Here is a 13585-nt window from a genome sequence, read left to right on the forward strand (position 1 = left end):
CTCCAAGGTGGCTGGATTCAGCTATGGATAGCAGACAGAACTGTGCACAGAGCCTGTTCACCAAAACACAGAGATGTGTGTTTCAGAAATTCCAAACAGACACCAAAAACCCCACTTACATTCCAGGTAGTATTAACAGGCTTTGTAAGTGATGCAATACATTAATTGACTGAAAATGGACACACAGTTCTGGTCAGTTAGCAAACCAGTATTTTTATACATGTTTTCTTTTGGATATGTAAAATCCTGTTCAAGGTTAAAAAACAACAAAACCAACCACAAAATCAGGCAGACACCTAGATACAGCTTCTTCTCAAATTGTTTTATTTGGCAAAGTAGCAATTCAGACAGTTCACACAGCATTTATTCAAACTCTTCAAGTCTTCTGCATTTCAACTTGTCCTTGTCTCCAAGTTTTTACTTCAGAACCATTGCTCCATCATGGAGGAGTTTCCATTTTCGACTCCTAAATGCTACTCCTGGATACTCCTTTCTGTCCGAGTACCTTGACTGTCATCAACCCCTTCAGTGGAGTGGGTGCACCATTCCCACCAGCCTTGGTCCCTGAAGCTTTACACCTCCTGAAGTGGTTCTCCCCCAGGAAGTTGTCGTAGGGTCTCAGCTTTAACACCACTTCCAAGTCAGGCTAGCTTATTACACTGTGTCCAGAGACAGGAATTTGGATACAGTTGAGCTCATATCTTTCATTTAACTGATTAAATTAGTGAGAAGATGTAAATAAAGCTGAACTCAAACTGAAAGATACAGCGACCAAAAGGTTGAACGTTAGCATGCATCAGTTATTTCACTTCAACACCAAGAACTAGAGTCACAGTTGATTGTGGATTAGTACAAATTTGTCAGACGCAAGTGGATTTTTCTGGATTGTATTTTCTAGAATATGTACTATATTAATTTCTTTATAAGATTAATCTTGTGCATGTGCTTCCAGGCTGCAGTCAAATCAGGAGGTGGTACATTAACTTCCAAACATCTAAATAAATTAAGTCCTATAGTATCTTTCACAGCAGAACAAAATGGGGCTGGCCTTTGTTCCTTTTACATATGCAGAGGCCTTTGAATTATAACCTTTATGCTTTCAGGGATTAATCCTATCACAAAATTATTGCTCTTCCACCATAGGAAGTTGTTTTAGGTTTTTTTTCCCAGAGATCACTGTAGGTTGTTTTATTCCATAATCCTGCCTATCATTAAAAAAATAAGGAGAATATGCTGTTTACTTTAATTCCGGGTTGCTCAAATATGAGCAAGATGACGGAAGACACCCTTTCCCCCTTTCCCAAAGCAGCCCACCTTACTGGGCTGCTTTGCAATTTGCTGTTGACATTTTACAGTACTAGAACACAAAAATTATGTCAGAAAAAAAGGTTTATAGTCTTCCAACAATTCTTCTATATGAAAACTGAACGAGAAGCATCTATGTGTACTTAAGAGTCCAGGATTCTTTCCGATGTGTTCCTTTTGCAGCAATTTAGAATTCACTTTCTAAAAAGCCAGAATTTTTCCTGGGTGCCCACAGTTATAAAAACAACAATGTTAATACAGCAAATGGCTTTACCAAAAGCAACTTTCTTTTAGAACCAAAGGGAGTTTTGGCATTTAATAAAGAACCTAGCAATCCATATATCAGATTACCTACCCATCCTAATCTTCCACACAAGCACAAAACTCCCCTTTTGCTTTTAACTTTATTTGGCAAAGCAGCATTGCATAAATTGTTCAGTGATTGGAACACACCTCACATTTATGGAGTTACCTCCATGTGTACCACACCAGCACTGAGCTATAAACCACAACAGAATTTCAAGATTACAATAATCAATTTTAGAAGGAAAGGGGAAACCATGTCTATTATGTCCAGCTTGAACAGCAATGTTTGATAAGAGCGGCCACCTACCTCTGATGTCATGAAATTTAATATATACAAATGCCTGGTTTTAAGGTAAAAAAGCAGCTGATTGTATCTACTACATGCTAGTCTATGACACCATGTCAAAAGCTTAGAAAGGAAGTTCATCTCCTTTTAGTAGCATCTAGCAGACGTTGGAACACAGAAAACCTGGTATTACCTATGTAGTGTCGTAAGGTGCACAGAAGCAGTTTGACCAAGGGACACAGGAGCCAAGAGAAGTGAGTGTTCAAGTTCCCCCATCAAAATTAGAGTTCACAAGCTACAGGTCTTTATCTGCAGTTTTGCAGAAATTCACTTTGAACAGATGAAAGTGAAATAAAGGCATGTTAAATAAAACAATGCCCACATAAAACTTTCCACCATCTCTTTATCAGATTTGCCTTGAGCATCTAAAAAAATAAAACAAACACCACGCTGTTCCATGCTGATAACAACAGTATAACAAAGTCCAAAACAAGCTGCAATGCTGTTGGTTTTCAAAAAGCTTTTAGAACGGGAGATGAGCAGTCCACTGTAACACTATGTTTGGGTCAAGATGATGTAGCTTTTACAATTCATCCCTGTAGAAAGAAAACACATGCAGTTATGTTTCTTCTCCCCTTGGAAATGGTATTTGAGAAGTTTAGATATTGAATCAAGTTACATTTAAGTGCTCACGCACATCAGCAAAACTTTAGAAATCTCTTCAAGCATTTGAGAAAAAAACAAACACCAAAGGAAAGTCAACAGCAATCCCATATCACCTCATACTACTATGTGACTTATTGTGAAATATGGGTCCCTCTATTTTACATTTAATGGATCACTTGCTTTAAGGAAACCCCCCACATTGCACAGCTACCTGCCATCCGTATTCTGCTGGCTACACACTGGCAAGCAACTGAGCCAACTTACTAGACAGAGTATTGGCAAAAACCACCCTCTGTAGCTGCCAAAAAGGCAAGTTTAGCTTCAGCTGCAGTCTCTCAAGAAAGTGGGAACACAGTCTTGCATCCCTATGATGTAGTTTTTAGCGCTTAGTTTATTTATTTCTCAGAGGAACTCGATTAGCTCCTGAAGGATCTACGATAAATCAGGAGTAGGTTGTGGAAAGGCTGGGGGCAGGGCAGTGTGTGTGTGTGTGTGAGCTAAAAGGAGATCTAGTGAGGAGAAAGGATGAATCAAGAAGTCTCTCTAAATCACTGAAAGGAATCTAGAAAATGCAGAGATTTGTTCCTGTAGGACATTTAAAACACATTGAAACGAGAAACCCATAGAGCCTATATTCCAACCATAAAGTTATCATACAGTAGTGATTTGTTTAAGTATTTCTAAAGCATTAATTTTAATGCAAAACACCCATCAAATCTGAAAGCTGTGCCACTCTGAGCACTGGAAAACTCAAAGAGAAGAGTTTTGTCTCTTTTTTTTTGACAAGGCACAAGCAATCTAAAAATTCAGAATGAATTTGCTGCAATTTTTCTTTTAGTAGGTGCATCAGCCTCCTTAGCTGAAGCAAACAGTGTCTGAATTAGAAAAAAAGCTCAGTAATGTGATTGCTGGCTCAATACACAATAGCATTTCCAGCTATCATGCAAACTAATCCACAAAAATATAGTTCTACATGCACACATACAAAACCTTTAAGTTCCAAAGACATTATTATGCTCCAGGAATCATACAGCATGGAATGGCAGCATGCAAAACATTGTAAAAGCAACTGAAAAGGCTGTAGAAACTAGTGCTTAAATGACTAGTTTTCTATCTAATGCAGTTGGGATGCAAACGTTGTGATTTGTAAGTGATAAATATTTGCATTCTTTGCACTTTGCACTGCCCCCTAATAGTAAAGTACTAATCACACAGCTTTAGAGCACTGCAGTAATTACACACAGCAGAAAAAAGCAGGAGGCAGAAGAACACATCATGGCAGAGATAAAGAAAAATCTGTTTATAGCTAAAGGTTTGGAAGCGCTCCGTATTTGCCTATCTCACAGAATGGGTATTTGCTTATTTTAAACAGATAAAAAGAAATTAACATCTGATACCCAATTTAAAATGCAGTGCCAGTGAATTCAGGACAAGTGCTTCATTCATCCCTAACACTTCCAGGAGCTGCATCATCAGTTCATTTTTACATCTTCAAGAAGTATATGTAAGTAATGACTACTGCTGTTGCTGGCTTAGTCTCATACGCCTAATTGTGGGTGTGATTTTAATCCTGATTCCTACCACACACTCACAGCTTTGTAAAACCCTGGTCTTTTACTGTGACAAGCAATTCCTAATCCTTCAAATACAAGGCAGATCCTCAAGAAACTGTAAGCCTAAAAAACATTCTGTATTAACTTGGAAACTATTAAACACAATGATTCTACCCAGCCACAAATGTTAGCAGGGCTTCTGCATAATGTTGCTAATGTACTTAATGTATTTAAAGTATGGGTCTGTTTTATTTTCCGAAATTATATTTCTACTTAAAACATAAAAGTATTATATAAATATATCATTTAAAATAAATTATATTAGCATGGCAATGTTTTAATTGTTGGTATTTTCCATTGCTTTAACATTCCTGACCACTACATCCTGTATGTGACATTCAAAATAAGGATTTTCATATTTTATTTTTTAGAACATTTACTGTATATTAAGGGGATCAGCTTTCCTCAAGAGGTTTTTCACTTGCTCTTCACTACTCATTAATCTAACAACAGCATGCCAGCTCAAACTAACCTCCAATATAAGTGTTAAAATTATACAGCATTTATTTTCTACAGATTGAAGTTGAATTTATATATGCATTATTGGAGTGGATGTATTAGAAAGTGCCAGAAAAGTCTCAGATCACCTGATAAGTAACAGCTGTCAGCTTTCTCCCTAATGTAGCACAGCTTGCAGACATAAATACATACTGCAAACCAGCATCAGCTGACCTGAGCTGATCCTGTATGGATTGGAAGCTGCCAAGCTAGGAAATCCACCAGGTTTCAGTGACTGGTAAGAATCAGAATACATTATTCTATCTTCCCAGTGGTATAACAAAATCTATCCTGCCACAGAACTTAAAAGGCGACTCAAAAGATTGCTCTTTCCTTGTTAAAACTATCCTGTTTGTCCTCTAGAGCAACAGGAAAGACCTACTAATTTGTATTCTTTCTGGCCCCCGCTATTTACTGTGACTCTTACACAACTCAACTAATTTGTTTTCTCTCCCCCTTCATATATGCACTCCTTCCAATCTGCTTACCAGCTCCTGCTTAGCAAGCAATATATATATTTAGGGTTTAAGTCACCACAGAAGTCCTTCTCAGGCTTTTGGAATTGCAGCAAGAGAACCACTCATCTATCAACTGAGGCATCAAAGCAACTCTGTAAGCTCAAGTTAAAGCAAATTTCAGAAGTCATTAGCTCAAAGTTACTATTCTTGAAAAAAATGTAAGAAAGTTTGAAAAATTTTTGCTTGCTTCCCTTCATGTATATGAGGGAAAACATATACATGAATACTCTACAATTCCCATCATGAATATTCAATAAAAAGAACAAGAAACATTCTCAGAAAAAAATCTAATATGCAGCTTTTCAGGTAAATTATAAACTATAAAGACCAATAATCTTATCAACAATAAGTCTGGGATACAAGTCACGCAGCTTCGTGATCCCTCACTGTCACTTTAGGGAAAGGCATTCAAATATTTGAACAAACATTTATAAATCTATCTGAAATCTGTATCTCACTCTTTTAGATCTACTTCAATTTTCTTGTCATTAGGCAGCATATGACTTTCCCTTCTCAATACATCATTCATCTATGAAAAATATGTTGTCATTACTGAAAGTGAAATTCAGAGTGTAGCCTTTTATGAATTAGAAATACAGCATATACTCAGTGTTTCAGCAGCCCATTATTTCTCACTTTATGACTTTAAAGATGCAATATGAAGACTTCCAGCATTTTAATCTGGAAAGGTGCTATTATAAAATATTTATTATTTGCTATGATCAATCATAAAATTGAGAATAAATTGAAATTATAAAGGAATTTTTTCAGTAACCTACTGTATCAGATATATCACATACACTTTTACATAATTGTGTTGGGTTTGCCTGGCAAGGTTTTGGTAGTGGTGGGGGGGGGTGGTGCTGCAGGGGTGGCTTCTGTGAGAAGCTGCCAGAAGCTTCCTCCAGGTTCTATAGAGCCAACACCAGCTGGCTTCTAGACAGACCCTCCACTGGCCAACACTGAGCCAGTCAGCAATGGAAGCAACACCTCTGTGGAAACACATTCAAGAAAGAAAAAAGTTATTGTGCAGAGAAGAGCAGTGTGAGAACATGTGAGAGGAGCAGCCCTGCAGACACCCAGATCAGGGGAGGAGGGGCAGGAGCTGCTCTGGGTACTGGAGCTGAGATTCCGCTGCAGCCCATGGTGAGGCAGCTGTGCCCCTGCAGCCCATGGAGGATCTCAGGGATGCAAAGATCCACCTGCAGCCTGTGGAGGAGCCCATGCTGGAGCAGGTGGATGCCTGAGGGGAGACTGTGACCCTGTGGGAAACGTGCGGGAGCAGGCTCCAGGCAGGGGCCTGCAGGCCCATGGATAGAGGAGCCCACACTGGAACAGGTTTCCTGGCAGGACCTGTCACCCTGTACAGAACCTACACTGGAGCAGGCTGTGCCTGCAGGACTGCATCCAAGAACAGTGACCCACCTTGCAGCAGTTCATGAAGAACTGTAGCCCATAGGAAGGACTCCTGCTAGAGAAGTTTGTGGAGAACTGTGTCCTGTGGGAGGGACCCCCCACAGGAGCAGAGGAAGGACCCCTCTCCCTGACAGCAGCAGGAAGAATATGTGACAAACTGACTGATTGTAAACCTCATTCCTTACCTCCTTGCACTGCTGGGGGGCAGGTTGTAGAGTTAGGAAGGAGGGAGACAGGGTGCAGGAAAGGTGTTCTTAAGGTATGTTTTACCTCTCATTATCCTGCTTTGATTTTGCTTGGCAATAATTTCAATTAATATCCCCAACTCAAGCCTGTTGTACCCATGGTGGTAACTGGTGAGTGATCTCTGGCTGTCCTTAACTCACAATGGAGCCTTCTGTTGTGTTCTCTCTCCTCTGTTCAGTTGTGGAGGGAGCAGCTTTGGTGAGCACCTGGAATTCAGTCAGGGTCAAACCACCCTGATACATAATTCATAATTCTTAAATTTAACCTAAAATATTTTGTGCAGATTCTTCTTGCCAAAATAAAAACTTAAACCATAATCATTACTCTGCATGGCCTGAGAAGTTGCAGCAAACAATACCTGCTAATTTCAAACTAATTTGATCAACTAGCTCACCAGGGGCACTTGAAACACTGAATAAGAGTTTCTAAGCAGAAACATATTAAAATGTATCCTAATAAATACATTTTCCAAAAGAGTGTTAATCATGGTTTATGTACAGATAAGTGGGATACAGTAACAGCCCCAGTTTAGTCATTGAAGTTTTTGTTCAGAAAGGTCATACTGTCATTATAATTCTGTATTTTACCAGCAATTATAAATTCAGCATGACATTTATAAATAATTTCTACTAATGCAATATGTAAGACAAAAGTAGTTGTTACAATTTTTTAAAAGCTGCCTGTCTGGAAATCAAATCCAAAATGCAACAGAGGCTCACTGCTGTTACTTACATTGTTATTCTCTTATGCCTCTGTATCAGCAGTAGTGAGGCCAGCAGGACAAGGTATTCCCTGTAAGTGTTTAAAAGATGACTTGAAGTGGCCCTTAGGAATATGGTTTAGTGGTGGACTTGGCAGCACCAGGTTATCAGTCAGACTCAATTACCTTAAACCTTCTGTGACACTTAAAATTGTCTTTCCACATAAGTAGTAAGTGAAGTAGTTTTATTTCACAGAGAAATAAAACCACAGAAATCCTAATTTATACAAGATCTGCCAATAAGACAGCCATTAAGCCATGTTCCCAACCGTGCAACACAAGGCCCTCTCTCCATCCTATTTTTTCAGTAAAAAGCCCAGAACAACTGAAGTTTTATGTCAAAGGATACCCTTTATCAGTATAATCACATAACTGGGCATTGACTGCTGGATTTCTGGCACACTGCATTGTTTTGTACCAGAGATAGAGTTCCTGCATATATTCTACTTCTGAGTGTCCCAGGGAGTCACATTTGAGAGGATTCCCACTAATATTGGGAACTTAAAAAAATACTACTGCAACTGAGCCAAAGCTACAAAGTCATGGCCTAAATTTAAAGAAATTTAACAGTATTCACAAATAAGATGCTTTATTTAGCAATGTACTGAAATCCAAGGAATCTTTTCCTTCCAGCTAGTCCAGACTTCTTTCGCTACAAGTTTTACATAGTGAAGCATGATACAAAATACCTGAAGATGGGGTTGACTTCAAACACCACTTAAAGAGTGTTGTGCTGCTTTGTAAAAGCACCTTACAGCCCCATTAAAGAGTGAATGGCTCAGCAAAAATGTAATAGCTTCTTTCCTGCCAACTGGAGGGTCTGCTACCCTAGGAAAATGCTGCTGGTCTATCAATTGTGTCCTCTGAAGGGACACCCGTTCTTCATTCAATGTGATGAAAGAGTTACCTGCATTAGGAATCAAATCACATAATATAAACTAAAAGAATGACAAACTAAACACACAGAATTGAGCTAATCTTAAAATGATTGTTGTTTAATGAATTTGAGATTTACATCAACTAGTCTCCCATACACTACAGATTTCTATTACAGAAATACTTAGAGATGCTTTTTCAGAGGAGTCTCTAAATTAACTCTGCTCACAGATCTTGAGCAATTTAGAAAAGAAAAAATGAAATCCAGGAAGCGAAGAAAAAACAGCTCTTTCATCTTTGATGCCAGCATAGAGAGCAAATGCTGACTTATAATTAGGAATTTCCTTAGCAGCAGCTGCCTGACCATATACTTCATAGCCACCAACAAGGAAAAACAAAGGAAAGATGTGACCTCCTGTAAGGTCAGCAGTAGACTGACAGTTATCCTAGAAAATGGAATGGGAATTTTCTTCAAATCACAAAAAGGACAATTAAAGAAATAGCAAATGTTACAAGAAGTGGACTTCTGAGATTTTCTTTAACAGAGAGTTCCAAGACTGAACAAAATTTAAATGCGCATAGCAAGATACAGCCTCTATGTTGTTGCAGATGAACCCTTCAGGCTAAGCACTTATATTTTCTGATAACACCACTGTAAATTCTTAAATTAAAAATATATAAATAAAATCAAGAAGTGTTTCAGAAGAGCACAGAAACTAGTACAAATTTCTGGGGAAAATAATCCTCCAGTATGCATGACTGAAGAAGGCCCAAAGACAAGCTATTAGCTCTTTCCAAGCTATTATACAAAATGAAACACCAAACTGCACCAAAGAGATGCTAAAAACTCAGAATACTAGTCCTTAACACAGTACCCCACCTTCACTTATAGCAAGGGATAAACACTGTCATTCAAGAAACCCTTCTTAAAGTGTTTTATGAACACACACTGCTATACTTGTTTTGGCATACCAAAAAAATCCCAGTTGCTACTATAATCAGATTAGGTGGAAATAGAAAAAAATCTATGAAAACTCTCTGAGAGAAGGAAGGTTTAAGAAGATAACTACTCTTTTTTAGAGCAAGCAAAGCATGGATTCCAAACTTAAATTAAACATTTGCCAAAGGAGGAAACCGACCACAAAGGAAAGCTTCCAAAGCCTTACAAGAGGCAGGAAATCCCTGAGTACCACACTGAGGGAATACTGGCAATATTTGAGGCCAAAGCATTCATTTGCATAACAAATACAACACATTTGAATAACAAGCACGCTTCACAAGCTTTGAACTAAGCAGTATCTCACTGAAGTTGTTTTAAGAGTAACTTGTACGTGGTGGCTATATAGTAATCCAAGAAACACTGAAATGAGGCTTCGCTAAGCAACAGTAAGCAAAGTGCTTTATTTGTACTTATTATGATATTTTGATAGGTTAGACTGAGTATTCCTGTATTCAAATCAAAAGCTATACTCCAAAATATCAAGGGGAAAAAAGCCAAAAATCTAAATTTAGGTTATAAAACTCAAGAGTTGTTTTCAGAGCTCAATGCAATCTCTGCACTTCACTAACGCCAATAATACATTCAACAAGCACTTTTTGCCAGGAAGCAAAACAGCAGTGCTGCTTTGTTCATTCACACACTAGCATGGCTTAAGCTGACAGCTGCATTAAGTCTATTTATTTATTCATTTATTACTGGCTGTTCAATTCAGCAAACTGGAAGGTTTCCTACTTCTAGAAAGGCATTTAGAATTTGCTGTATTGGCAAACACAAATACTGCCCCATCAGAGACAGATGACAGACTTCTAATAACCTGTCTGGGAAAATTTTCTAAACACTACTCAACTACATATATACTTCAGGGAAGAAGGAATTATCTTTTCTACTTTTTGCTACTTGGAGGCTAAAGGAAAAGCGCTTGCAAGATCATCTACATTTTCCACAAAGGATTTTGCAAAGATTTTTCTTCATTTGTAGTGTTTCAGAAAAATAAAAAAATGAACACCCAATTACCACTAACTTAAAGGACAAAACAGTATTTATTAAGTAAAATTTTACACTTCACCCTAATTATTGGGCAAAATAGTTATAAAAAATTCATTAAAAGTGAAGTTTAAACTTAGAAAATACTGTGTTTAAAACAACAAATAACAATCTTCAAAACACCAAAGACTAAAGAAAACATGTCCAAAAAAGACAAAGTGCAACCCATGCAATATTTTTCTTCTGCTTTTAATTTAACTCAAACTTAGCATAACCTCCTTTGGGTGATGTAGTAATGCAGACTGAGTCACTTTTCATGGTATGGAGGAGCAGAAAGCAATGACAGCAGCAAAGGCAAGCCTTGCAGTCTATCTGCTTAAAATTCACACCCTTTCACCTTGCATGTGTGTGGAAGAAGTAAGTGGAACAGAAAATCACTTCCACCTGGACCACTGCTTCTCTTTATCTGTTAAAGGCACATATATCACTCCCATCAGAGGCTTCATTTTGACACTGCCATCTTCTAGTTTGTCATACTGTTCGAGCATCTGGTTTCCCCCAGCAGGGCCAACTGGTAATATCAATCTTCCGCCAGGTTTTAACTGGTCTATAAGCTAGAACACAACACAGAAATTAGAATGTAACCAGCCACCTCAGAGAAGCTGGATCCAAAGTTTAATTAATAGCTTTGCCATTATGTATCCATCTACTTTTATGCAGTAGATAACTACTTCCATTAGGAAAAATAAAAAGTGCACTGAAAATGAGAGTATCACGGCAACATGGTAAAACAACTCGTATTACAGTAAAATAATTTAATTAACTGGGTAGGTTGCAGTTTTATTTTCTATAGATGTGGGGGAAACATGTAAATCACAAATTATTTTTACAGCAGATTCAATCTTTTGAAACTGTTTAATGCTGCAATAGTTATTGTGCATCAGTACAGGCCCATTGCGAAAAATTCTGGGGGTAACTGATCTCCCCTTAAGCCCTCAGAATAAGATTTGAGAATGGTGACTTCATTATTTCTCTTCCTGGAAAAATTTTGTCTACAACAAACTCACTACCCAACAGCTCCTCTTTCATTCTGTGAATGGAACAGCCTTTTCTGAAACTAGTCTAAAATATATGAATATGACTAAGATAAGTGACACGTAAATATAGTATGTGAGAAATGCTTGCATTTTTTTCCCATAGTTAAAGGAGGCTAATCACAGTAGTCTCAAGGAAAATTTCATACTTCCCAGACATCATGAAAAAAAACACTTAATCCCAATTCCTAACAAAAGTTACAATTACAAACTGTTTCATTTACAAATAAACTTTCAATTGTCATCTGTCAACATTTTGCTGGGAACACCCTCCTAACCAAAAAATAAAAAAAAAAAAAAAAAACAACAAAATAACATGAAACAACAAAATCCAAAGAAATAAATCCCCTCAAACTAAAAGCACAACCTACTTTAAAAACATGAAGCAAAAAAAAAGCCCCACCACTGGTCATTGTTTGGAAATGTCCAATCTATCTATAACACCTCAAAGCCCAGTCTTTCGCTATCCCTCACTAAGATTTAAAAACCTTAACTGGCATCTAGCATATAAAAATCATGCTATGTATTACCATGTGCCTGATGAAAGGAAGAGAAAAAAAATCTTATCAGTAAAAATGGACTATATGTATGCACACTCTAAAGCCCCTAGTTACTCTTCAGCTTCTCTAGTAAGAAGTGCCCTGTATCCATTCTGAAACCTTCAAGCAAATGGCACTGTTTGTACTTCCAGCTGAGCATTTTACTTTCAACAGACTCAGTGCTTTGGAACTTGGGAAATGCACTTAAATTTTGTAACTTGTTGTTTGATAAAATGTAATTACCTTATTAAATAAAATGCTCCAGTTCATTGTTATAATAGAGGGTTGCACACATGTCATTTTAAAATATGTTTATTTAGAGCAGAGTTATTAGAACATACAGCTTTATCAAACCAACAGGAAGCCCAGTTGTAAGAGAGACAAAAACCCCACACCATACAGTAATACCACACTGCCCACTGATACTCCCAGCAGTGCAAGCTACCAAGTATTTTACACATAGATGTATGCAAAGCATTCTCTACAGCTAAGGTATTACACAAACACACACACACAACATAAAGGCTTACTGCTTGGGGCACAACTGGGGCTGCAGCTCCAACATGGATTGCATCATAGGGAGCTTCTTCTGCATATCCCATTCGTCCATCTCCCACTGCAAGAAAACACCATTTTTTAAAACATTTTCAAAAGGATGGGAGAAAACAGATGGTTTCCCATATCTACATGTAAAAAATTAACACATTTGTAAAATAAATGCAACAAAACCTTGCATACCTTTATATGTGTATACACATGCTTATAAAATATACTAAATACTACTGAAGCATCTGAAAGCATGGGTTTATAATAGAAGTTCTTGGAAACATGGTCCACCAAGAAAAGAGACTAAAGTATTTATGTGCCCTACCAACTCCAGTGCAGGTGAGTTTCCTCCCTCATTTACCCTCTTAGAACATAGACTTTGCTTTGCCTTGTCTTCATGCACATAAACATTCCTAAACATAATGCAAATCATAAATCCAAAGCATTAAATGTCAGAAGCACATATCAGAAGATGCCAAAGGTGAGGAAAATACAAAGGAAGTGTTCCCATGGACTATATGCCTACAACTGCACTACCAGTGGAACAAAAGCCCACAGCCATATGCAAACATTAATGCAGCACAGCAGTAACCTCTGCACACCCCACATTCCAGCAGATGGGCCTCATCTCTTCTTCCTGCAGACAATCACTGCTAACACAGAGAGCCAGATGAGATTCATGGCTAAAGCTCCAGGAGGCTGCTTAGAAGATGCTAGGAGTAATGAAGGTTTTCAGAGGTTACCAGTGCTGCTTGAGCTTTGGTGGAGAACTCATGGAGAAGCACTCTGTCACAGATTTCTCATACCATCCCAGTTATGGGGAAGCAAAGAGTAACAGTTTGGGGGTTTTAAGCCAATGAAATGAGACAAACTAAACTGGACCTTAAGTTTTGAAAAAAGACAATGTGAATATGGCATCCACGGAATTTACA

At 37.9% G+C, this 13585-nt stretch overlaps 1 protein-coding gene across 3 annotated transcripts in view; it reads right to left on the reverse strand.

Moving 5' to 3' along the window:
- Positions 1-301: 301 nt before the first annotated feature.
- Positions 302-13585, reverse strand: part of PCMT1 (protein-L-isoaspartate (D-aspartate) O-methyltransferase) — a 36253-nt gene continuing 22969 nt past the window's right edge. Inside the window, exons 6-8 of one of the 3 annotated variants that reach the window (XM_059467708.1) lie at positions 12638-12723; positions 10919-11088; positions 302-2493 (exon numbers count right to left, since the gene is read on the reverse strand). In XM_059467708.1, the coding sequence (XP_059323691.1) occupies positions 2481-2493; positions 10919-11088; positions 12638-12723 (269 nt within the window). In that variant the 3' untranslated portion in view covers positions 302-2480. Of the gene's footprint in view, positions 2494-10871; positions 11089-12637; positions 12724-13585 lie in introns of all 3 variants that reach the window. The other 2 variants (XM_059467709.1, XM_059467710.1) reach the window with 2 other exon arrangements.

This window comes from Ammospiza nelsoni, chromosome 3, assembly GCF_027579445.1.
Source record: "Ammospiza nelsoni isolate bAmmNel1 chromosome 3, bAmmNel1.pri, whole genome shotgun sequence".
Taxonomy (NCBI): domain Eukaryota; kingdom Metazoa; phylum Chordata; class Aves; order Passeriformes; family Passerellidae; genus Ammospiza; species Ammospiza nelsoni.